Genomic DNA, 27,815 nt, shown 5'->3' with positions numbered 1-27,815 from the left:
AAAACAGATGGCAAGACACCATCAACAAAGATATACAAGCCACGGGCCTGCGCCCTGGAGACATAGCTGATCGTGTACAGTGATGTTCAATGATCTGAAAAGCAGACCCTGTACCTGTGGGAGAAGAAGAGGAAGAAGAAGAGGAGGAGGAGGAAAAGGAAGAGGAGAAGAGGAAGAGGAAGACGAGGAAGAAAGAAGAACTACTACTACTACTACTGGAGGAGCATTCTACAAGAGGCTGTCCTTGAGCATTCAGAAATTGGAATTAGTGCAAAATGCAACTTCTCAATAATTGTTGGGTTTTACCTCCAAGTGTACATGTGCCTTAGTCCCTACATTCATTGCTAGTAGTTTTTTGAATGCAGTTCAAAGTGCTGATTTTTTTCCCCCTGTAAAGCCTGTATGGCTTGTGCCTGGTATTTCCAGGAACACCATTTCTTATTTGAATTGTCCAAAGCAGTATGTCAGAAGAAACACTTGATCATACTCCAGGTCCAAAGAAGTGAGGGCAACTGAGGCCAGGAGATACTACTTTTGTATTGCAGCCTCCTGTGGAATAGCCTCCCCTTAGAATTAAGGCTTGCCCCTTCTATTACAAAGTTCCTCAGAATGGAGCTCTTCTGGACAGTATTTGGTGAATTTCTATATTGTCACCATCTTTAGTAGTAGTGGTAGATGTATGTATTACTCTGATTGGCTGAATTTGTTTTTTTATATTTTATGTTTAGGTTTCTATAAGTTTATATTTATACTCTGGATTTTTAAATTGTTGATTATAAATTATAAATGTTTTACTATTGATGTTGTAAACTGCAATGAATCTGTAGTTGAGTACACATTATATAAATGGAATGAATGAAAAAATAAATATAAAGCAGAATGTTCTTAGGAACACTGGCATACTCAGTTTCCAGACACCAGAGTTTTACACAAGCTGTTCCTGTTCTTTAGAGGTATACTACTAGTAAAAGGGAGGATGGGGGAAGTTAATTATTCAAACAAATTCTCCTAAAATCATGAAATTGTGGTAGGAGGATACCTATGCTCCATTTTTCTACCCTAATCCTGATTTTAGATACATGCATTTCCTAATAAGGTCAGCCAATTTTTTATAAAGCTGTAGTATACATGCAATAGATAATTCACAACCGTTTCATTGAATTGTGAAATAAATATTTCTAATTTGAGGAATGATTAATTCATTTTTTTCACACAAACTTCTTAGTGGAACTAAATCACTCAAGCATTTAAATTCAAAAGAATCCACAGAGGTAAAACACCTCAAGCATTTACTACACAAAAGCTAAACAGGGAATATTAAAATATGAAGAGTGTGAAATAATGTTCCCTGAATAAAGTAGGGATGGAGATTATATGAAATGATGGGATTGGGTTATTGCTTTGCAAGAAGCAGATACTGATAGAGCTAAATAAAGATTCTTAATCTTCTGTGTCTTGAAAACCTCCTGGATACACACAAGATATATTTAGCAATCTGAAGTTTTATGGTGTAATGATTAATGTATTATATAATCAGCTTTTATTTTAGGTGATAATGAAGTTTTTAAAAAACCTGTGCTCAAACATTATCTCAAAAGACTTCATTATTAAAAGCAATTTTAAAGAGAATTGTAGCTGATCAGAACTATTTCAGAAAAGCAAATCACATGTGCGTCTGTGTGTGTGTTTGTGTTTATATTTGTTTGAGCTCCACATTATTTTTTATCACTTAATATTCTAGAACAAGAGGCAATCAAGTTTTGATTTGAGTGGGAAGAAAATCCCTGTTATTTTTTTTGTTTGTTTGTTTCTATAATTCATCACAATATGTTTCATAGGAATATTAGACTGTTAAAACCTTACTATTTTTCTGATAACTGTATATTCTTATTTTGCTTTATACGAACAATATCCATTTATATCCTGTTAGAATAGTTTAGAAATAAAAGAGATACTGTATATTTCAACTACTTTCAATAGGAGAGATTTCTATTGTTTTGTTTTAAAAACAACTATTAGAAAATAGATCGAACAGTAGTTGCTACTCCATTCTAATATTTATTTCATGTTATAAAAAGTTATAAATGTTGTGAAATATTTTCTTTGTTAAATCTGGAAGTATTTCAAGGCATACACTGAAGATTGCTTCTTGTACTTGAAGACAGTTCGTGGTTTTTTTGTCCATAAGATATAATATTTATCTCAATTTACTGAAAAAACCCCTAAAGTTCTGTTCAATTAAACCAGGGGTGTCAAACTAAGGCCCGTGGGCTGGATCCGGCCCACAGGGTGCTTAGATCTGGCCCACGGGACCGGTCTGGAAATAGCAAAGGAACAGCCTGTGGTGCCTCTGCTTGCAAAAAGGGGGTGCGGGTGGGGCGCACACCCACAACAGTTTTTGGCCTGCAGAATGGTCCAGGAGGCCTTCCAGACCCAAAACGGGGCCTCCGGAATACTGCAGGAGCCATTCTTGACTCAGAAGTTTATAAATTTTATGGCTTAGGACCGGGGTATTTACGAGACCACCTTCTGCCACCAGTAGCCTCTCACCGACCAGTACGCTCCCATAGAGAGGGGCTCCTCAGGGTGCTGTCGGCCAAACAATGTCGACTGGCGGCCCCCAGGGGGAGAGCCTTCTCTGTGGGGGCACCCGCCATCTGGAACAAGCTCCCCACAGAGATTCGGAGGATCCCGGACCTGCGCACTTTCCGCCATGCCATCAAAACATTTCTTTTCCAGCAGGCCAGCCTGGCCTAACCTCTCTTTTAAACTGTTTTTTAAAACTTTTAAAATTTTTAAATTTTAAATTTGTCTTATGAATTTGGGGTGTTTTAAATTTCATTTTCTGGGCCAATTATTTAATTGTATTTTAATGGTTTTTTAACATTTGTATTATATGTATTTTATTTGGCTGTTCACCGCCCTGAGTCCTTCGGGAGTAGGGCGGTATACAAATTCAATTAATAATAATAATAATAATAATAATAATAATAATAATAATAATAATAATAATGAAAAATAAAATATTTCATCTTTTAGGCTTGCAGGATTCTGCTACTAGCCTATGTCAATAATTTATCATTCTAGTTTTCCTATGAAGTCTTGATCTGGTCTCATAAGGTTAAAGTGTTAAAGTATTAAGTATAAGTATTAAGTATTAAATTAAAGTAATTAAATAAGTATTAAAAAAACAAAATCAGAGAAATGTATGCCTCCCTATTATAAGTTTATAAAACCATGTCTGTGGAGGTGCGGTTCCGTGCCACCGCCCCCCCCATGCCCCCCCCAACAGCCCTCCAAGGTCAAACCCAGTCCTGATGTGGCCCTCAATGAAATTGAGTTTGACATCCCTGAATTAAGCTGTAATTTCCTGCTCATTTTTATAGCATGGCAGTGCTTTTAATTATTTCCACATAGGTTCAATTTGGTTATATAGCATATATTCTCATTTGATGATCTTGCTTGAGGAAACTATAAATAACTTTTTGTTTTTAATTAAGTTTGCAATCTTATTTAGTAAATATGTATATTGGCTACAATTCCAATGTTGGATATAACAAAAATGAACAAAGTAAGATAAATAAAGAAACATTTGAACCTTCATGAAGAGAGGGATGAAGAAAGTAAAAGAAGCAATTACTAACTGATATTTCCAAATGTTTCCAGCTACTGAACTATGGTTTAACAAATTAAGCCATACATTATATATTATTCAAATAAGTACATTTTAGTAAATCATTTCAGCATTCTCTGGTAGAAGCTCTTAAAAGACAACTTGTTGCATAAAACAACAGTAAAGTCAGGCATGACTTTATTAATGGAAAGAGCTCCCGTTGCTTAATTTTGTATTTCTTCCTCAATTTTATCCTATAGAATCAATACAGATTTGAAGGAACGGGATTTTCAACGATTCCTCAGCTTATAGAATATCATTATACAACAAAACATGTGATTACAAAGAAATCAGGCGTTATTCTTCTGAATCCTGTTGTTAAGGTAGGTGTATTTAATACCAATGGTGGAAACTGGAATTGTAAGCAAACTATGTTTTGTGTTAAACCGTGATTGTTTGAAGAAGTTGTTTTGAGAAGCCAAATTTTGTTTTTATACTACAAGTAAAGACTGTTTATTTTTCTTTAAACGTTCAGAGTCTGTGACTATCTGTGTGTTTTGCTAAGCATCGTAACTATTCGCTGTCTGGTCCGTTGCACTACTTTGCAGAGAGCAGTTTTTACCCTCAACAGTTGTTTGTTTGTTTGTTTGTTGAGAGTAGGCTATATCAGTGATGGCGAACCTATGGCACACGTGCCACAGGTGGCACACATAGCCATATCAATGGGCACGCCAGCTCAACTCTGGCATGCATGCGTGTGCCGGCCAGCTGATTTTTGGGCCTTTTTTTTCGGGCGCTGGTTACCACCTTTAAAGCGCTCCATGGCATAGGATCCGGATACCTTCGAGACCAACTTCTGCCACCAATAACCTCCCACCGACCAGTCCGCTCCCCCAGAGAGGGTCTCCTCAGGGTGCCAAGTTATGTCGGCTGGCGACACCCAGGGGGAGGACCTTCTCTGTGGGAGCCCCTGCCCTGTGGAATGAACTGCCCCTGGAAATGCATAAGATCTCCGACCTCCGTGTATTTTCCTGTTCCCTCAAGACCCTGCTGTTCCACCAGGCCGGACTATCAATGTAATGATTTTAAATTAGGTGTTTTAAATTTTGGGGGTTTTAAATTTGAGCTGAAACTATTTAATAATTTTAATTATTTTTAATTGATGTTTGCCTTTGTGCTTTTAATAGGCTGTACACCGCCCTGAGTCCTCCAGGAGAAGGGCAGTATAGAAATAAAATTATTATTATCATTATCATTATCATTATTCTGGGCCCACCAGAAGTAGGAAAATAGGCTGTTTCCTGCCTCCGGAGGGCCTTGGGGGGGGGGAGAAGGCTCATTTTTCTTTCTCACCTGGTTCTAGATCCTCTCTATGCATCTGGGGAGGGCGAAAACAGCCTTCTCCAACCCCCCGAGGCCTTCTGGAGGCCTGAAATGGTCCATTTCCCAACTCCCGGTGGGAAAGGAAGTGACTTTTTTGCTGTCCTCAGCTTCCAGAGACTCCTAGAGAGGCTCTGGACAGCAAAAAAATCACTTCCTGTCCAACCGGGAGTTGGGAAATGGGCCGTTTCAGGCCTCTGGAGGACCTCAGAGTGGGTGGGGAAGGCTGTTTTCGCCCTCCCCAGATGCATAGAGAGGATCTAGAACCAAGTGAGAAAGAAAAACGGGCCTACCGGGCCATCACGTGCCAGGAGTGAGGGGACGGGAGGGGAGGTTATGCGCCATGCGCAGGGCGGGATGCATAGAATTATGGGTGTGGGCCTGCGCATGCACAAACCTCTCCCGCCGCCCCCCCTCCTGGCACGTGATGGCAAAAAGGTTAGCCATAACTGGGTTATATGGTATTTGTATTTCTCCTGAGATATTGAAACACTGCTATCATGTCTCCCCTAGTCCTTCTTTTTGTTAAACTAGACATAACCAGTTCCTGCAACCGTTCTTCATATATTTTAGCCTCCAGTCTCCTAATCATCTTTGTTGCTCTTCCCTGCACTCTTTCTAGAGTTGCCCCATCTTTTTTACGTCGTGGTGACCAAAACTGAATGCAGTATTCCAAGTGTGGCCTTACCAAGGCATTATAAAGTGGTATTAATACTTCACGTGATCTTGATTCTATCCCTATGTTTAGCAGCCTAGGTCTGTGTTGGCTTTTTTGGCAGCTGCTGCACACTGCTGGCTCATATTTAAATGGTTGTCCATTAGGACTCCAAGATCCCTTTCACAGTTACTATTATTGAGCAAGGTATCACATATACTGTACCTGTGCATTTTGTTTTTCTTGACTAAATGTAGAACCTTACTTTTTTCACCATTAAATTTCATTATGTTAGATAGCGTCCAATGTTCAAGTCTGTCAAGATCCTTCTGTATCTTAAGCCTAAACTCTTCTGGAGTGTTGGTTATTCCTTCCAGCTTGGTGTCATCTGCAATTAGTTTCCCACCCCTTGCGAAACAGGCCCCATTTTTTTTCAAACCTCTAATTCTGTTTAAAATTATTACCCTGTCATCTATCTACTGTATTAATGGCCAAATAGTTAACAGATAGAACAACAAACAAACAAAAAAGGCAATAACAAAATATCACCCATTGTTAACAAACTATTGTTGTATTCAACTCATAAGAAGTTTACCATGGGTTATTTTCTATCCCCAATCATCCCAACAATTAACTCTGATTTGTCTGGATCAAATATCCATGATTGTACCTTAATGCTATCTTTTATCAATTGTTGTCTAGTTAAATATAGTAGACCCATTCTTCAAAATCGATCGATCTTCTCCAGAAAGTCGAACTGAAATTATTTTTCTAGTTGAGTGTGATAAATCCATTCCCCAAACTTCTTCACTTGTCTATTCAATTTTCTCTTATTGTAAAACAGTGCAAGCTTGAACTTTGGGAAGGCATGCATAATCCCCTCAGGCAGTTCTATGTTTAAACATCCATATCTACACAAATCTACACTCTCAAATCAAATTCCTTTTGTGAATCTAATTTAACTCCAATTACTTGCATTTGGATGTTTTTGCAAACATAATTATGTTGTCAAACTGTTTAAAAAAGTTTTCAACTTGGGTTCAACGGTCTTTTTTCTACTAGCCATACTTAGTTGTCTGTAATCTGATACATTGTTGCTCTGGTATAATTTGGCAAGGGAGAGGTAAAGTTCCTCTGAGACTGGGAGGATATTCCTCAGAATAGGCATGTTTCAGATGTTTCAATCCAGGATAAAAAAGAATTTTGAAAAAATAATCTTCGAAGTGTAGTGAAAGTCCAAAATAGATATAAATGAAATATAAACACTTCCACTACTCCAAGGCATGCCATGTTTTCCTTACGGAAAACAAAGGTTATTCAAAAAACCAAATCAAAGGAGAAGAGTAAGAGAGACAGATAAAATCCAGCAGGAAGGTAAAATAAACAGGCTGGTTAACTTTTGAGATAGGAAGCAAAGCAAAACATAAGCTTTAAAACACTTGTTAATCACCCAGGCATGCCTAAGAGAATGGTCTACCAAAAGGAAAAAAGATGGATGGCCTGGTTTTCCACTGCTCCCACTAGGAACTGTAATCTTCAAGATACCTTCTTGAAGGTGGGTCCACAGTAATCCAAAAACTATCTTGGGTCATTCCTAAGTGTTCCCATTCAACTCTAAAGAGCAGGGCTGCCAAAATATCAGTTGAAGAGAAAAATCTCCTTACTGTTCAGCAGCCATCTTTGGGAGGAGTCCATGAATATTTGATCTTACTTGCATATTTTGTTTCTGAAATCATGTAAAAAACACTTAAACTTTATTCTTTCAAAGAGTTATGCGAGCTCAGACATATTAGAAAGTTAAAATGTCAACCAGGCTGAAATTATTGCTTCATGTTTTCTTCTGCATCGAGGGCAGACACTTGGGTGCAACTTTGGGATAATCAAAAAGTGGGGATCTGGGATGAATTATGAGGGGCCAGTTTGGTGGCATGAAGATTTGAGAAGGACTCTGGATAGCAAGTCCATATTGTAGTTGCTAAGAACTATTTGTAATATTAGTCCTCATTTTGAGAAGTTTTTTTTCTTTAGCTTTTACCTAGGCTTTTGGTTGTGGTAAATGGATATTTTATCCTTCTCTGCTTCCCATAAGATTACATTTCTTCACAGTGATTTGTATAAATGTATTCTTCCAAATAATAACATGTAATTATTATTAGAACACGAACCCAGATAGTGAAACAGGTGAGGACTTCTAGTAGCTACTTGAAATAATGCTTTCTGAATAAAGTATGGTATAGGTGTTTGTGTCTGTATGTATATGTATCAGGGATAAGTTATGAAAGAGACTGCTTAGGGGCGGGCAACAATCACTGAGATTAGTAATTTACTTTATGGACTAAAACTATACTCTATGAACCTACCTTAGTTGTAATAATAATGTCAGATTTATCTTAAATCTTTTTATGCTATTCTTGTAATAAACCTTTTAGATAAGAAATATTTGGGTTTTACTGAATGCCTTGACAGCTCTCTTGGTAATGGAAAAATCAACCTTTCTAAATTTACAATTTTCAGCTATTTTTTGAAGCTTTTTCCTTTCAATGTTCAGTACATTAATTCAGCTAAGAATTAATATAAAGCTTTGATTTATTGATTGAGTGAAATATTATCAATATTCTGCACAAAAATATCCTTTTAAAAAGTCACTGTTTTCCTGAACAAGTAAAACTTCTGTAAATATTGTCAGGAAAATTGGGGAGGGTGGGGGTTCTTTTCAGCAAAAAAAAAATTGGATCCTAATGATAAACTTTGACTGGCAGGAACTATTCAGCAATATGTGAACATATATTAACATATATATTATTAGTAGGAATATACTATAGATCTGGTTTGGGAAATAATCTGTAGATTTATAATATATTTTAATGAATACTGAATACTTTTTATTTTAATTGGATTTCTTTTAAAAAACTTCAAACAGCTGAATTATGATCATGTTCATAAAATTAGACGAAACAATTCATTTAACAAATAATTAGAGTAAAAAGGAATTTCAAATTTTTTGTTAGATTTTTTCATGTGATTCATGCAACACAAATGCTTTCTTCTATGTTAAGTACTGCTTGATCATTGCTTGATTGCTTATTTAAAATTCATGCGAGGTGAGTCCTTGGCAGGAGTCCTTGAATATTTTAATTCTCCTTTCATACAAAACTATCCTACATGTACCCATTTAATAATTGGAATTTAAATTGAAGCATCACAATTAATGCTATGGAACAAACAAAATGATGTTCAGTTAGTTTATTGAATAAATGTTCATTTTGTTTTACTGTGTCATTGAGGTAATTATTAATAGTTAAGGCCCAATTACATATCATGTTCACTGTATGTCAAGCTAAGAACCATAATGGCAAAATCTTAATAGAATTTAAATTAGAAGTGCCAAAAACATTAAACAACAATATGTGAGTAATTTTTTGAAGGAAAAAGAGGTAAACAAAGATTTCCTTTTATGCTTATATATAAAGTAATAATGTGTTACCAATTCAATTATCATTAGAGTAATGAAAATTCTGTTGTAGCGATCACCCAAATATATTTGAAGATAATAGTAACCTATATACAGTATATATATGTTTTTCTAAATATGTATTCCTGGTAGCAATAAGGAAATAAAAAGTTAATGTAGAATATTCATTAGAATTTAATATGCTTTCTGAGGTAAGTATTTTGATCATGATATATTGCAATTGTGTCAGGTTCATTGGCTGTCTGTTTATTTAAAACAGATTTAAAATGCTGGTTGAGAATCTTAAATCCTTGTACAATTCGCTATCATGTTATATTTGAAGCCATATTTTAGAAAATCTGTTGCATTTACTTGGGGCATATTTTGCTTTGATGTCAGGCATAAGAGACCTGGTGACAGAACTTTTAGTACCTTCAAACTTATAATTTCCTTTGATTACCCTCTTTTGTTTTAAGGATAATAGTCCTTCAAATCTCCACCCCACCACCTGTTTAATACATATTAGAGATTGAATTTATACCAATTGAGCCTTTTTTTACATTAATTTCACATGATCATCTTTATAGACTAGCTAAATTCTGCATCCTGTTTTGACTTCAATCAATTTCTGGATTGAGTGTCTGATTACTATTGTTGTAATTAATGGGAAAGCCCTTTGAACCAAAGATCACACATGCTGTCAAATTTCTACTCCCCATACCTCCAAATTTTAATTCTGTTTCAAGATAGCTGCTTGAATGCAGGGTCCTAAAAACAATACATTATTTTTTCCGAGACTTGGAAAGAAAAGTGATTCTTTTAGTGAGAAAATTGCCTCTGAAATAGGCTAACCAGAAAAGAGTGTTGAACATTCATCATAATTGACAAGAATCGAAAGAACAGGACTGTATTTCAAATTCCCATCTACTGGGGTTTCCCTGTGGAAAATGTAAGCCTTTCTGTTTCTATATGGATCATCCAAAAATAGTTCAAGTGGACAAATCAGCAACTGAATCTTAAAATTCCACATAAATAGAGAGCATAAATCGAGAGGATTTTTGCCAGGGTGATGTTCCACACACTGATGTGGAACATCTTATTGGAGATGGGCAAAACCATAGGTTTATACAGTGATTTTGTTTTCATGAAGTATATATGGCCTGAGTGAAGCTATGTCAGGAATCAGGTTTTTTTTTTAAAAAAAAAAAAATCAGTAGAAAGAGCTCTTAATATCTGGTGAAGCTTGAACATTTTCCAAATTTGGAATTGCATAGCAATCTTTTTTCGCACTAAACACACTTTTCCAGTGTGTTTTTGATTCGCTAGCAGGCAGGAACAAACTGCATGAGATCTGCTCTACTTTCTAGCAGATACATATGCTTGTGTTTTGCAGTCGCTTTGATAAACATTGAAGTGAACATTCCCTTGAAACTGCTTCTTGAAGTAACACAGTTTCCATCCTCCTAAGAGTCAAGTAAAATGGCTGCATTGCAGTGCTTTATTTGCTTTGGTTACCTCCTGTTGGAACTGCTGATTGAAGTGTCAGAGTTAGTAGAAATGTCTTACTCAGACAAGTCACATTGCCTTTTTACCTCCAGGAGGATTGCCACAACATCCATTTGTCACAAAGCACATCTCTGAGGCAAAGCTGACCTACCACACACAGGCCTATGATATGTTGTATTTGGTCTTGTCACAAATCCCTCATGTAACCAAATATTTGTAACTCCTAAATATTTAAATAAGAGTCTGTCTTGACGGTTTAGTAAATGGCTGTTGAAGGAGTAAATAGGAAAGAACAAAGTGGTTTTTAATAAACAAGTGCAATAAAAATTGTTAGGAGAAAGAAAAAAGGCCAATTATATATAAAATGTTTTATATTGCTTTCCCTGTTTTGCAAGTAATCTCAAGGCTTTGAACCCTTTAATCTGAATTTAACAATTGCTTTGCAAGTTATAATATTATGTCCTCTGTTGCTTTAATACAGAATGAAAAATAATAGAACTTAGGAAGTAAATAAGGTTTCACTTGAAGCTCCCCTCTGTTTTAACCTGCCAGAGATGCTATTCTATACTAATATATATATATATATAACATTGTTGCTAAGTTTCCATTGATTATACTATTCAGTGCAGCTGAAAAATGTGGAAACGTTAAATGGAATATATTGAAAAATATGTTCATTTCAAGATGAATTTCCAGAAAGTAAGAGTTATATATGAAACAAAAGCATTTGCATCCATAAATTTATAAGTATATATATAAGTGTGTAAAGTATGTCTTTTACAAGTGCTAATTTATCCATAGAATTCTACATGAAATGAGCATGATATGAAAGTCAATCCATCAGTCAGAGTAGAGCGTGAAGACATCCCTCATGCCCAAAGTGGAAAAAGAGACTTTAAAAAAATTATTGTTTTAAGGTAGCTTCATTTCTAGGCGGATGATTCACATGAGATGAGCAGCAGAAGGCTGCTGTGAGGAAGGACATTGAATCCTTCACCCCCACATTCATGGCTTTGTATTTCACTTGAGAAATCTGTATAATTAAGACTACAGGTTTCATTTTTTTTTTCCACAGAGGAAATTTATCATTATTCTATCTATTTCATCTAGTTCATAAAAGGCACAAATTTGATTTTATTCCTTGGGGTTTTTCTGTTTAAGTATTAAATTGCTAATAGTTTCACACATCACACCAAACCGCAAACATGGTTCACAAGCTATCATGCCCACATTTACATATTAAAGTGAATAAAACCTTCAAAACTATAGTCTGCCTTAATGTAATATGTTAATCCAATCAGTCTCTTGTCCATTTCTTTCCAGTAGTTAATTTCCTCCCATTTTACCGGCAAAATATCATCATCTTTGCCTCCCTTGCTTTTTTCTTTTTGTGCTTTAATAACAGTTGTACTTGAATGAAGGGGAGTTTTATAGGATGATGTCATAATTTTGTTCATTTACTACTAAACTTTTCATCCCTTCCCTGAGTGAGCTTTTGCCTTTCTAACAGCTGGTGTCCTCAATTAGCTACATGTTTCTCCATAACAAAAACTTGTTGCTGTCCAGATGGAGGCAAAAATTGTTGGATTAATGATGGTCTATTGATTGTGCTGTGCTGTTAACTTAGAATGTAGTAAATGTAAATTATATATCAGCATATGTTCAAACTGTTCTGGGGTTCAGATAAAATTTTGTGAAACATTTGAAAAGCAATATTGGCAATATTGGCTTATGGAATAAAAGTAGAAAAACTGAAGAAAAATTCAAATTCATAATATGGAAATGCTCTGCTTATTTCTAGAAATTATGGTGGAAAGGGATATTATGTTGCTGTAGGATAGCTTATGTACTCTTAAAGAAAAAACTAGTCTTCAATATAACTTAATAGCTAAGGTCAGCATAAATATACAGATATTTTATTCAATATTACTCATAGATAATTAAATTAGAGCCTTGGTAGTACAAGGGTTTGAGGCACCCTGTTATTAAGCTGCTTAAGACCAGCTGCCTGCAATTACTGCAGTGTTCGAATCTCGCCAAGGCTCAAGGTTGACTCAGCCTTCCATCCTTTCTAAGGTAGGTGAAATGAGGACCCAGTTTGTGGGGGCAATAAGCTGACTTTGTATAAATATACAAAAGGATGAAGGCTATTGCTGAGCACATTGTAAGCCGCCCTGAGTCTTCGGAGAAGGGCGGCATATAAATCAAATTAAAAAAAAAAATTAATTTATAGACTATTCATTTACTGTTGAAAATAATTTGAAAATAGGTTGCAAAATTTGCATTTACAAATGTATTTATTTTATTGAAAAAATGTACATAGCCACCCATCTTATGATTTCAACTTATGAAATTCAGCCTTAACTATGGTGGTGCAGTGGTTAAAATGCAGTATTGCAGGACTCTGCCCACTGCCAGGAGTTCGATCCTGACTGGCTCAAGGTTGGCTCAATCTTCCATTCATCCAAGGTTGGTAACATGAGGATCCAGGTTCTTGGGGGCAATATGCTGACTCTGTAAACTGCTTAGAGAGGGCTGTAAAGCACTGTGAAGCAGTATGTAAGTCTTAAGTGCTATTGCTAGATGGCTACCAGTAATAATAAAAACAAATAAATCCAACAAACAAACAAGAAAAACCTGGCATCCAATCAACAATATCTATCCAAATATATGTTTCCCTGGGCTATCCCAGTGATATCCCAGTTAAAACAGCTGTTACTTTTTCTTATGCTGTTTAAATTGTTATAGTCAATGTTAGAACTTTAGTACCTTGAGTATATTGCTGAGGACAGCCCGATTAATTTTTTGCAAAGAAATATTATCTGGGACTGAAAATGTTGACTATAACGAATGTGGAAAGCTTATATCATAAAGCAATGGCGTAAAAAGGCATTAGAAAAGCAGCAGACGTAATGACTAATGTACTGGTTTAAATAGTTGTAATATTTTGTGACAGCTTATTTGATTGCAGTTTATAGTACAATTTTGTTTATTTATTGGTCTGAATAATTATACATCAAATATATTTCCCATAAAGAAGTCTTTAAAATGTCATCTTCATGCCTTTAAAACAAATATTTTAAACCACTGAACAGTGAAATGTATCAGCTTTTATTCTAATACTTATTTTCTTCTTATCTGTGTGTTTATGTGTGTGTGTTTTATTCATCATGACTTTGGGTGCGGCTGCGTTTGTTGGTCAGACTCTAATTGTGGATTGCTTTTAGTATGTTGACAAGGACGTATGGCAATTGCAAGGGGGAGTTTGCTAGGTTCTACACTGACCAGAGTGCTGGATGGAATTCAGAGGTGTTGAGATGCACCTCTGGATATGGTCATCAGCTTTGGAATAGGTATCATCAGTGTAGTGGTAACACCCCTTTCTGTTGTTCCTTATCATTCATTTCATTATTATTAATTAACATTAATTTGAATGATTAAATCCAGAAAAAGGACAATACTGTTGGTAATGAGAAAACTGGACTCAAGATAGATGTGAAGTTTATTTAGTACAAACTTTTTCTTTTCAAAAAAGGGTATGTTCACAGTTTGGGACCACTCCTTGGCTCCCAATTGTTACTGGATTTGCATATGAAGCTATGGCAAGGAACATCTTTCCATAACTATAGCTAGTCTGACTTGGCCATTGTTATCTATGCCTTGATTACATCTTTTATGAATTATTTCAATGTGGATCTGCTGTTGAAAAATGACCAACAATAGTTTTTAATGCAAAATGATTAAACAAACTGTTGTCTGGCACAAGTTATGTATTATGTATGTTAAATATGGTCCAAATCCAAGAATCGGTCATGATTGAATGGAAGAAGAAGAAAAAACAGTTGTGGCAATAACTTGCCAAGCACAATTTAAGATATTAATGTTGAACTTTAACACTCTAAATAGCTTAGGAACTGATTATCTGAGGGATCATCTCTTTTCTTTTAATCTGTCCAGTTATTTAGATCAGCAGGAGAGATCCATTTGGAGATTCCCCTCTGCCAGAAGCCTGCTTAATCTGTACATGGAAAAGGGTATTTTCCTGTGTGCTTATGAAGTATATTTTATAAGCAGGTACCCTTCCCCTTCTGCTCTCCTAGTAAAATTGTAGAAATCCATCTCTTTTACCAAGTGCTTAAACCGAGATTCAAGTTACTGATTTTAATTTTGTTCTGGTTTTAATTATATAACAGTATGATAGGATTTAAGTTAGATAAATGAATATCACAAATAGGAATTAAATTAATAGGAGTTTAAAGAAACCAACAGAGGGCTGGACAATGAATAATGAACATATTTGTCTGCTATAATTCTTTTTCAGTGATTGAAGAAATGCTCATTTTTTCTTTTTAATGAATTGGGGTTATAAATATTGCTAATGTTGCTTTGAACCTTCCTAAAGTTGTTGCTTTCATTTGAGTGCACTGATTTAATATATCTCTGAGTTTGTCTACCTGTTTCCCTTAGTATTATTCCTTTATGCTATGAAATGTATAATCAGTGAGAGGTCTTCTCAAGCATGCCTAATAAAGATCTTGTGCTATTCTGCATAATGCAAATCATCTTATTCTTTTCTGATAGCAATATCACTTAGATGTATATCTAGCTTCACAGTGCTTTACAGCCCTCTCTAAGCAGTTTACAGAGTCAGCATATTGCCCCCAACAATCTGGGTCCTCATTTTACCTCATTTTTCAAGTGCCTTTGAAATGTGACCACTGATTTTATCTACTGGATACCTGTTTCTCTGCCATATATTTTATTAAAACCAGATACTCTGTCTTATAGCATTTTTCATTATATTATCAATATAGGCGTAGCTCTTTAAGACTCATACCCATAGAATCTGTCTTTCAACCTACAAACTGTTGAAAGTTATATAGGATATTAAGAATGCATCCAAAGTTAATTCTGCCATTTACTTGTATACAATTTAAAATTGAATACTTTGGATTTTTTTCAATGATATCTCTTCAAGATCTCATACAAGAGTTGATGATATTGGTTTTCCCACTGCAGGTTTCTTCAATGCAAACTAAGATACACTTGGTTTATATTTTCATGGTCTGATCTTGTAAGAGATATTTCAGTAAAGATACATAGCTAAAAATATAGAAACAATGTTAAGATAACAGTAACCTCAAAAGTTCTTTTAGGTAAATAGGTTTTTGCTTAACTCTTTCTAGCAGTGGCAATTTTTATTTGGATTAGAATGCATATAAAATATTTAAAATGCTCTTTAAGTAAAATTTGTTGAAAGGGCTCTTTGAAACTTTTATATCAAGATCATAAAGCTATTGATATAGTCAGTTCATCAGTATTATAAATATTTGGGCTTTTCACATGTAATATAATAAATTTTAATTATTTTTCAGTAATCTTTAAAAATGATAGATGCATTCATATATTAAAGATAATATAGATATATTGTATGGGTTTTATATTGAGCCAAAGCTTAGATTAGAAATTTGATATGATTTTATTAGCTGATTTCACATGACCATCTTTTTCTTGAAACTGTTTAGTATGTGGTTGTCTAGTTTCATTGAATCATACTTCTGGAAGAAAGCCAGTGATATAATAATAATAATAATAATTTTATTTCTATACCGCCCTTCTCCCGAAGGACTCAGGGCGGTGTACAGCCTGTTTAAAAACACAAACAAAACAACAATATAAAATTTAAAATAATTAAATAAAGTGGCTCAGATTTAAAACCCCAATAAATTTAAATATCCCAATTTAAAAGCTATTGTGTTGTTAGTCCGGCCTGGCGGAATAATAGGGTCTTCAGTGCGCAGCGAAACGCCCGGAGGTCGGAGATCTTACGAATTTCCGGGGGCAGTTCGTTCCACAGGGATGGGGCTCCCACAGAGAAGGCCCTCCCCTTATTCATATGAATAAGAAATACTTTTTAAAAAGCTAAATATTAATGTCTATTGCTGCAGGATAAAAAATGGATTCTCAATCATGAAGACGTCATTCTGGGAGAACTACTTGGCAAAGTAAGTAACTATCAAAGTAATGGGGAAACTCCTAAATATTAAACCTTATTAGAAAACACCTTCTTCTTACAAGACATAGTAGTTATTAAGCCTTTTCAATGCATGATAGAACAGCTGTTTTAATTTATATCCAGTTTGCCTCTTTAGTTTGAGGTCTTTCCAGAATATCAGCTACAACCACGGGAAGTCAGGAAAGAACAAGTAAGACAGGACTTGGTGCTTTCTGAGCTTAGTTGAGAGAGTACCAGGATCCCACAATTCAGCCCTAAGCTATAAACAGCCTCTTCTATTCTTGATAGGACTGTGGGGACTCATAACAGATTTCAGCACAGATCATGGAGGGCAATATGTAGTACATGAAGGTATAAATAAAAAGACAGGAATGAAGATTACAGATTTTTTAGTTTGCAGCTGTTATTTTAAATAATTTGAAAACACTCTCACTTCAGATTATTTCTTCAAACTAAGATGTAATAGAAGTCTGTGCATGTGTATGAATGCGTGAATTTTGAATTCATTTAATTCAAAAAATACTATTGAATGAAGATATGTTGATTAATCTTTCTTTATATCATCACCACATTGAAACACTTAAAAGTCACTTGGAAGAATTTTGGATGACAGTTCAGAGAATGACTTTTTAAGTGAAAAGGTATTAAATTCACAAAGTACTTAGTAAAACTTAAAAAGATTAGAATAGGGTCAAGGATGCTAATTCTAAAACTTCTTATAATATTTCTCACTCCAGATGCTAATGAAATACTCTGTCATGTGAAAGCTCGTACATGCCATTAATATTGCTAATTTATTGTCTTATTAAATATAAAGCTGCAGTCATTAAATGTCAGGGGAGGTAAATAATATCAAAATATGATTTAAATATTTCTTTTTTCTTTTTATTTAAAAAGAAAGAAACAGTTGACATATTTGAATATAGAAACATATTCTGTAATCTTAAAAAAAAATTAAGAAACATTGCTTTATGGGGTTTATTTCTTTAAGATTTAGCCATATTATGGTCTCCAAAACAGAACCAGTGTTAAAAGATAGGTTTGATTTCATTTTTTTCTAGTTGATAGCAGTTTGCTATTTGTATTCTATTTGTATTCTGAAGAAGAGTCATATGCCCAGGCCTAATATGGCTTTAATAATGTTATATTTGAAGTGATTATTCTCAAACCTCTTGGGTATTGATGCTGACGTGAGGAGAAATTATACCATAGATTTCTTGTATTTATCTTTTATTTTGCCCCATTATCCTAGTACTATTGAATTGCAAGAGTACCAGAACATTCTTTTTTTAAAAAAAAAAATTAATAAATGTTTAAAATAATTTTAAAAGATGGTAACACTGGAGCTAAACTGAGATAAAATTAAATATAAATGGAGTCTCCACTAAAGAGAACACATTCTTCATATGATCTGATTTCACAAGGAAGTGCACAGGAAAGTTGCTAAAACTGCACCTGCATTCTTCCAAACAATATTATATGAGTTTTTATTAGTCTTATCACTAAATCATTTTTTGAAAAATCCTCTGGCAACACTTATAATTGTGTGGGCACATGTGTGGCCATGCACAAGCCTTTGAGTCAGTGTTGACTCCTGGCAACAACCTGGACAACCCCTTTTTAAAGAAATTTTCTTAAGAAAATTTCAGGAATGGTTTCCTTCCTAGGGCTGAGAGAGTGTGATTGGCCCAAGGTCACTCCACTGGCTTCATGTCTACTTGATTATCCACTGTTATAGCAATTTAAATACCACTTTTGAGAAATACTAACATAAATAACATGGGAAATACCACAATTTTAAAATATGAGCCCCACCCCTTTGAGGCATGTGCAAGTGCAGCAATTACATTATGATACTATTGATGTCAGTCTGACTCCCCTTGTCCTCTGAAGATACTGCTGTACTGCACTAGTTCATGTGTTAAAAATAATATCTACTTCTCTAAGTCACATGAGTTTATATAAGAAAATTAGCATGACTGCATTGAGTTAAGGTATTCTGATATTTTATGCATTTAGAACATGATTTTGTTCACTGTTTTCTTTACTGATAACTTCTAATATTTACAACTTCAGGGTAACTTTGGTGAAGTCTATAAAGGAACATTAAAAGATAAAACACCTGTTGCTGTAAAAACGTGTAAAGAAGATCTTCCTCAGGAACTGAAAATAAAGTTTTTATCAGAGGCCAGGTAAGAAGTAAAAAAAATACCAAAATATATAATTTTAAAAGTCATTTGGTGGCTGAAAATATTTCCCATTTCAAAATGTATTTCAATTTGAAAGTGTTTATGCTATTACATTGATAATAATGTAGAAGTCACTTAAATTAAGCCTCTCTGGGATGGGGAAAGGGCAGAGAAATCAGCAATGAGAACATTATCCTAGATTTTTTCTATACACAAAGTGAATATATTTAGATCTTTACTGTTTTCATAAGCAAGATATATCTAAAATGATACTCTCAAAAATTCGGTAAAATCTTTCATGACTTGATTTGTCATTAAATTTCTTGGAAGAATAAATGTAAGTGAATGAACTTTTTTCTTATGATAAATTAAAGAGCATTTAGAGATTAATACACTACATTGATGTAAGGAAATTTTCTACCTCTTTTCAGAATACTCAAACAATATGACCATCCCAATATTGTAAAACTTATAGGAGTATGCACTCAAAGGCAGCCTATTTATATTGTGATGGAGCTTGTTCCAGGTAATGTTGGTTTATAATATTATTTGTAAATAATATATTTATATGCCATTTCTCCTCTATTTTTCTCTTTATTTCACTTTTGTATTTTGTTGTCTTGGACATGCATTTTATGCTTTTTAAAATACATCATTTTGGAATTTAAATGTGTGATTGATCAGATTAGATAAAAGTGGCTTGAGGAAATTCAAAATCATACTTATATTTTGCTTTTGCCAGGAGATGTAAGTAGTATCAAAACCATAGCTTTTAAATATATCTCATTGTAAATTTTTCTAGAACATGGAAATTTGCAAATCTTGGCTGATCCATGTTACTTGTAAATATTGAATATTCAATATAAAAAAAAAGTAAAAAATGCCTCTGTTGTATGAGATCTATTAAAAGTATAAAGAAATATTGATTAATATGTCAAGTTCATGTAAAAGAAACAAGGTTGAAAGTTAAGAGAAGCTATATTGCAGGATTGTTTTCACGTATTTTCTACATGGTGATCCCTATGCATGAATTCTTATATTTGTAATGCTAATTTGTTGCAAACATTGATACGTTTTGCAACCAATGTGCATGTTGTCATAGAAAGCAAAATTAATCCTAATGTCCCTTTTACAAACAAAACCCCATTCTTTAAAATTTGGTTTTGGAGCAAATGGTTGTATTTTTGCTAACTGCATTTGTATATATTTATTTGTGCACAACATATTTCTGGTTTGGTATGTACGTTTTGGAGAAAAAGAATAATTAATATAGAGAAGAGAAAAGAATTGGAAGCCACAAGATGAATATTTCATTTAGTTCTTTAAAATGGGTGTTGAAATGATTTTATATGCAGCAACCATTGATGGCTGCTGGTAGGTTTTACTCTAATATAGAGTAAAGTTTTCCATTGTGGGCTATACATAAAATAGTCCACAGTAAGTACGTTTTGATATAGTAATTATCAAAACTTTAATCAGGTAAGTAATTCACTAAATGTCATAAAATTAAAATTCAAAAATTCATAATTGTATGATACAATAAAATATCCATAAAGGATAAAAATTAATAAAATAGATAGCGAGGTCAGTCTTCTAATGCTACTCTTATTATTTCCTAAGATGGTCACAGTAGCCCACTTGAAATCTTTGGCTTCACTTTATTAAATGTTGTACAACAAAAAATGTTTTTAGTGCCTTCTTTTCTAAGAAGGCACTAAAAGCTGGAAAAGACAAAAACCAGAAAAACATGATATGTGAAGTCTTATTCCCCAGTTTCTGACATGCTTTGTCTGAAAGGACTGTTCCTGTTGCATAATCACAAGATATTGAAATTTAATTACTGCTTGTATTTGTGCCGAGAAATAGATAATGTACGATATGAAAAGTGACGTCAAAAAACTTAAGAGGTTATTAGAGGCTATGGACGATAAACTCAATTAATTTTGCCATATAAAGCTTCAACTACAATTGCAAATTGTGAAATGGCAACTGTAAGGGGAAGAATGGGTTAAAAAGTAGAGGTGCATTCATAATGTCTCTTTGAATGAGTTCAACATTTCATAGACTTAATTCAATATATTTAATAATTTTAATACCCACATTTTTTTCATTATGTTTTTAGTCTTGGTTCAATTTATTTTATGTGACCCAAAATGTTTATTGATAAATATTTTAATGTCACATAAGATAATTCTAACATGGATTTTCTTCACTTTTGGATTGCATTGCTACTGTAGTTTAATCTTGAAACCAATGAAAGAGTTTAAGGTACTTATTTGCAGTAGCATTAGTAGAATATACCTATTATAGTTTATTATCAAAAGCATTTTTTTCAACGCTGTCTACTATTCCTGCCTGAAACGTTCAGGTAACCTGGCCAGTATATATTAAAATTCTCTATCTAAAAATGTGTACTAATAGTAAGCTCACTCTATTAAAACATAATAAATTATATAAAAATCTTCTGTGATTATATTTGGTATCTTTGGTTGACAGATTTGTAAAATGAGTATCAGGATGGGGACATGATTATATTTTTGAAAATTAGCCTTCCCCTAAGCTCTAGGTAGCCAACCATTCTTTTTCCAGTCATAGGAAGCAATGCATATAGGTAGTATCATTCAGAAGCTCACACCTATAGTGTCTAGAATGAAAACCAAGTCATTACACAACTAATTTCTTACAAATAAAAGGCAGTGTTATTAAAGTTAGTGTACGATTAAAAAAAAAAGAACCAGCAGCAAGAGATCAGTTCTTGCAGACAAAAAAATAGAAACACAACTAGAAGTAAAATGTAATCAGGAATCAAGATTAAATGTCATACAAAAGAGTAGTAACTATCAGTGTAAACAAAGCATGCACTGCACTAGGAAACTTAAATATAATTTTTATTAAGAATTTTAATTACATACAACAATAAAAACCAAATGTAAACTAAACTTAGAGAAAGACAAGCCAATGGAAAAGAAAGAATTGGAAGGAAGGAAGGAAGCTGTGGTTTCATATTTCAGCCAATAGAATACTTGTTAATTTGTTCCTTTTAAATGCATATTGTTTCCACACAATGTAATATAGATTTAATCCCTTGTAAATCATTGGCTTTTTTTGCTAACAACATTGTTATATGGTATCGTGCTCTGGAAAGAGGTCCTAAAACAGCATCTAGTGTGACTAAATATAACAACATAACAATGTATAGCTATGAATATCATGCCAATGCACTTTTTATGATTTGTAATATTTCAATCTTTATTCCTGTTGGTTTCATCCTTCAAAATACTGATGATGTTGTGTTAGTGTGTACTTTAAAGTGCTATTCCACATTATTTGCTTGGTTGTGGTGATATTTCATTTCATGCTTAATGTTCTAATCCAAATGAGAACAGAAGAGCATAACCTGTCATAACATAATCACACTGAATATACATTAATACTTGGAATCAGGTCTTCAGGTTGCACATTAGTAAATTGGAATTTAGTACATTAAATCCATGAAAACAGGTGAAGCTCCTGTGTAGTTGATTATCCTGTTTTGTACTCTTGGAGGAAACTGAAATCTTTGTAGGTAGAGGTTCTTATTTTGTTTCCAATCTCCTACACTTGGTAAGCCTTCATTTAATTTTCTAGATAAACACTGATGCAGTGATCTGGGCACATAAATTACACATAGTTCTTGTTTAGGAACCACAATTGGAATTAGCAATTCAGTCATTAAGCAAAGCAGTCACTAAGTGAAACTGCAATTTCACTTTTCTTTGCTTTACAGACCTGTGATGTAATGCAAGGATTGGTCATAAAGTTACTTCTACATCACTGTTGTAACTGCAAACAGCTGTTAAACAGGACAGTAGATAAACAAGGAGAATGTGTGTGTATTTGGGTATATAATGAATGTTTATCCAAATAAGTAGAATGGCTGTGTATAAAAGCATACTTCTGCCTACTTTCTTATATGAAAATAAGAGTGGGTATGTCAGAAGAAACAAAATTGAGCTGAACGCAGTAGGAATGAGATACTTAGGAAATGTATGTGGTTAAAAAAAAACAAATTTAATCAGTGTATGTGAATTGAAACAAAGGAAGAAAGAGTGAATGGGTCAAGAAGAAATGAAAATCATAAATAGTGATTTAATGGAGTGAAGAGATCCTCAGAAATGAAAAAGTCAACCTTTTTAAAAAACAAAAGATAATCCTTTCTTACAATCACAATTGAGACAGGAATTTCCACCACTAAATGATGTGGTCCTAAAGTGAGACATCGCCTTCCTCATTAGCAGGTGCGAGTTGGACAGGATGAAGATGTGCTACTTTAAGAATTGCAGCCACTTCTAAAATGGTGTCTGCTTCCCAGATGACATCATATGGCCTCTGTATAGGAAGGTCATGTGGCAGATTAGCTGCTTCTCCTTTCCAAAAGCAATCTTTGGAAAAAGTAGGTGGACTGAGATATGATATGAGACAGGAGGTTGTAAGACCCAATGGGGCAACAAGCACATCTAAGGCCTGTGAGGACCCAACCAGTTACAAGGTAGATGCAAGGTGAACCCAGTGAGAAAAGATTTTGGTTGTTAAACAAGGCAACCATGTGGGCAGCCTCACTTAACTACCACTATGACTTATTATCATAATAGGTAGACTCCATTAAGGTCATAAGTCAAGGACTATTATAAAACATTGTGAAATATAAGTATTATCATAAAGCAATTTATGACATAACTCAAAATGTGATAAAATCTTTCCTGTGCTGATGTTTGTCTGCTATACAGTTCCGTATGGGGTATTTTCAAGGCAGATATCCCAACTTTTCTACTGAAGGAAGCACATTAGAAGGTCTGTCATTGTTGCAGTCATTGAAGAATCTGGCAAGAAAGTATCTCTGAAATGATTACCCAGAAGGACACAGGTTGTTTAGTAATACATTTTTGTATCTTTCTCCCCAAGCCATTTCATAGGTCACTGACAATCCATTTAAAGTGATCTCAGATACTACACATACTGAATTCCTCCCACCCTATATCTGTTAAAAGTCCTTTCAGAATTGTTCATAGATTTCAGATGATGTTGGTTTTCTCCTAATTTAGAGGAATTTTGCTGTAAAGAGTTCCAAGTTACATACAAGTAGAAAATTTACTGTGTAAAGTATATATAAATATCAGATACAATGAAGTATCAACATAGCATAGTAGTTAACTTTTCAATAATAATTAGATAACCATCCTCCAGAGCAGGGGTCTCCAACCTTGGCAACTTTACTCTGGGAGTTGAAGTCCAAAGTCTTAAAATTGCCAAGGTTGGAGACCCTTGCTTCAGAGCAGTGGTCCCCTAACATTTTGGACACCAGGGAGTTTTTTCTTTAGGGATGTGGTTTCGCATGCTGCTTTCATCCCATGGATGTGGCTTTGCTTGTTTGTGTGGCCCCATTTCTGGCATGCCGCGGCCTGCTACCAGTCCAGGGGCCGGGGGTTGGGAACCCTTTCTCCAGAGAATAGTCTAAACTTGTAATAAATGTTATCTCTTTGCCAATTTATAACCAGAAAATCCTGTTCTATGTGAAATCTGAGGCAAAGGGGAGGTGATTTAATCCCACTTCCCAGTTGCTGACTCTGCCATTTCTACCTAATTTTAAAGGGAGAAACATTTTTTTTCCAACTAGCAGAAAGTGAGTTTTGGGTAACATCCTTGCCTACATGATCTCCAGCCATGCTTTAATCAGAACCTGCCTGAGACAGGAATGTGTATACCCTGACAGGAAAATACCTGTCTATCTTGAACATCTGGTAGCATCATCCTACATCCAAAACAAAATCACATCTCAGCCCTCTTGCAGACACACACCTCACCTTTATTATACCTATTTATTTCATTGCTGTTTGAAACTGAACTGTATCCCTGTAGTCAGCACTGTAGTACCAAATATATTGAGTTCAAGAAGGCATTTGATGAATTGAATCATGACCTGAGAACAATCATTTCCATTTTTAGCCTCAACCCAGCTTTGATTCCTGGTAAAGGTTGCACCAGTAGAAGAGAAGTTTCCCATTAAATAAAGACGCAATGCAGTGATCTTTTGTCTACTTGGGCACATAAGACGAGGGCAGGAAAAAAAATCCTTTTAGAAACAATAATGTACAACATTATTTTAAGTATGATATGCAATTAGTGAAAGATACCTTTATGTGTAATAATAGTGGCTTAGAACAACTCAATTTTTAGCCCTTTCTTAACATCTTTTGGCTCTCAGTACTGCCAAGCTGAGAAGGATTTTCTTCCTATCTTTCCTGCCTTCTGCCTGCAACAGATTGTTGCCAGACCTGCTGCTTCAGAAAATGTTATTATGTTAATGGGAATGGCTTTGAGGTTTTCCCTAGGTGAACTGGGAGGCGAGGGGAGGAGACCAAAAGCTACTCTCTTCCAGGGTTCTGTAATAATGTTGTGAAATTGCATTTTTTATTGGTGTTCTTTCTTGTTCTATGCTTTGTACCTGTAAAAGAAAAAGCAGCAGGATGTATATGTAGTTGATATGGGGATAAGAAAAATCCCAGCAGTCCTTATTCTCTGTGCATTTTCACTCAGCTACCTGTGGCGGGAAATGATTAGTGCCGATCCAGTCCCTCCAGATCCTGAAGCTAATGATCTAATATCTCTCTCTCACACACACACACACATGGACAACTGAATTCAGGCTCTCTTCTGGGAAGCAGTAGTTTTGTTTACTATTTGTCTGCTTGGTTTGCTATCTTAATTATTAAGATCATATTTTTCAAGAGTATGACAGGCCAGCTCCTGAATGCTATGTACATGAGCATGTTTATTATCTGACTTAAATGGAAATGCCACATATTTCTTCCCTTCAGACATAAAGTTCAGTTTTTCAGGAATGCATTAAGAGTAAATACCACAGGAAGATTCAGTTCCTAATTCCTCTCATGAATCTGCTTTGCAAAATGAAGTCAAAAAAGGTATTCCATTGCCTGAGGTTTTCAATGCATACAAGCCTGTTCTGATATTCTTTAAAGAGGCAATAAAATATAAGTGTTATTACTGTGACAGAAAAACAGTGGTGGCTGTTGCATGTATTGACATTTTTTTCTCTCCAAACAAGTTGCCATAATATTCCGTATTGAAAAATGTACTTAAAAATTATTTGATGAAACATTAAGCTGCCCCTTTGACTATAAAGACATAGAATAGAATGTGAACTGACAGTAGTCTTGACAAATTGGCAACAGAATGATCTTGTTTGCTTAAATTAGGATGCTAAAGAAGAAAATGTGGTGTATGGTTGAAACCCAATGCAGTTGAGAAACTGAAAACAAATTTTTAGGCTCAGAATATGTTCAAAGACATTGTGGATTTTTAAAATGTTAAACATCACAGAAGCCAACTTGACTAAACTCTTCTTCCTACTTTTTCAAGACCATTATTACCAAATTCCCTGTGAGAAATCCCTGAAGAGAAGGGAGGATGCAAAAAGGCAGGCTGTAGCCACCATGAAAGCTTGACCAGTGGGATCCTTGCCTCAACAAAGTTATTATTGTTATCATTTACCTTGTGGGAAGCATTCTAGAAATGTCTTTGCTTTTGAATAATATTTATTGTGGTTTTATTTTAAGTTGTTTATATTGATTATAACCTGCTTTGGGACAATTTCTATCCTAAAAGATAGATTTTAAGTGCTTGTAATAAACAAATAATACATTATACTAATTCGTATGTGTTGACACCTGACTGTAGTTAGTAGATCTCAGACTGCAGTTATTAAAAGAAGAAAAAAAGATCCAATTATCCTGAAATCTGCCTAGTTCTGAGAGAAATAATGCATACACTTAAAACACATGCAACAGAATGAACATCCATAGTGACAGAATAACAGAAATTTTCTCTTTCCCTTTCAATAACTAAACTATTCAAGCACTGAAACTAGAAAACATCAGTAGTTCGTATTTCTGTCAAAAAACAATTGTGTGATCTTGCTGAAAGAATTTTTCTTTGTACTCTATTGGAAGAGGAGCAGCAGGAAGAGAAGGAGGCCTGGTCAGTCATATGTGAGAAGAAGACTCTTGACCATTTTTAACAGTTCATTTATTTCAAATACAGAGTTATCTGTTAACAGCTAGATCCTATGCATCACTGCACCATTTGTCAATGGGTTAAAAAGGCACATTAAATCCATAAAGATGGTTGAGAGAAGCTGAGGAGGCCTTGGCAGGTCCAGAGCAGATTGTGTATGAATCATGGACGGCCAGACAGAGCTTGGAGCCCAGCACAGCCTGTGTATGAGTCAAAGAAGGACATGGGAGAGGCCCGGCAGACTATACACAGGCAGTGGGGTATTGTGGGTGAAAAATGGCAATCCCATGACTGTGGGTCCTTGCAACACTGTAACTATATTACTATTTCTGATCTTAGCAAGTTCAAAAATACTCACAGGATTTCTTTTTTCATTATTTTGTGAAGTAATATTTGGTAAGGCTATGCACACACAACTCGGTTTTTAAAATTAGCTACAAAAACCTTGCAAACAATGTAGCTGTTTTAATGATAGCTCATTGCAAAATATCTCTTTCAAAAGCTTTTTACAGCACCAATATACAATCATATGTTACTGTTTTTATCATTTTTCCCTTATTTCTTATGTAATTACTATTTGACAAAAGATTCCACATTTAAAGCAAAATTCTGTTTTTGTACAGAGAATCATGTGGAGTGGATTAGTTTGTACATACTGCATTGCTGAAAACTTTCCTGTAGAGTTTCTAGTTTTCTAGTCACTAATTTTAATTGATAACATTTAATTGATGAACTTGACACTGAATCCACAGTAGGAACCCATTAGCTACAGCAGTCAGGGAATTGATGAAATTGGATAGCAATTGGCAGCTGAACAGAATGGAAAATACTGTACAAGCTTAAATTTTACATGTAATTCAGTAGAAAAGTGATCAATAGAGAAAATAAAGAGGATTTATACAAGCCAAAGAAATCTCTTCAACTTTTTCTTTAAC

The 27,815-nt window shown here is 34.5% G+C and overlaps 1 protein-coding gene across 1 annotated transcript in view; it reads left to right on the top strand.

The window, feature by feature from the left end:
- Positions 1–27,815, top strand: part of FER (FER tyrosine kinase) — a 127,523-nt gene that overhangs the window by 64,272 nt on the left and 35,436 nt on the right. The window contains exons 13-16 of the mRNA XM_070935734.1: positions 3,874–3,996; positions 16,554–16,610; positions 18,698–18,813; positions 19,242–19,336. Of these exons, the coding sequence (XP_070791835.1) occupies positions 3,874–3,996; positions 16,554–16,610; positions 18,698–18,813; positions 19,242–19,336 (391 nt within the window). The remainder of the gene's footprint in view (positions 1–3,873; positions 3,997–16,553; positions 16,611–18,697; positions 18,814–19,241; positions 19,337–27,815) is intronic.

Source organism: Pituophis catenifer, unplaced genomic scaffold (genome assembly GCF_029215685.1).
Source record: "Pituophis catenifer annectens isolate HBS135680 unplaced genomic scaffold, rPitCat1.0.hap2 SCAF_2, whole genome shotgun sequence".
Taxonomy (NCBI): Eukaryota; Metazoa; Chordata; class Lepidosauria; order Squamata; family Colubridae; genus Pituophis; species Pituophis catenifer.
The sequence above is the reverse complement of the archived record's forward strand: the minus strand, read 5'-3'. Positions and strand labels throughout refer to the sequence as shown.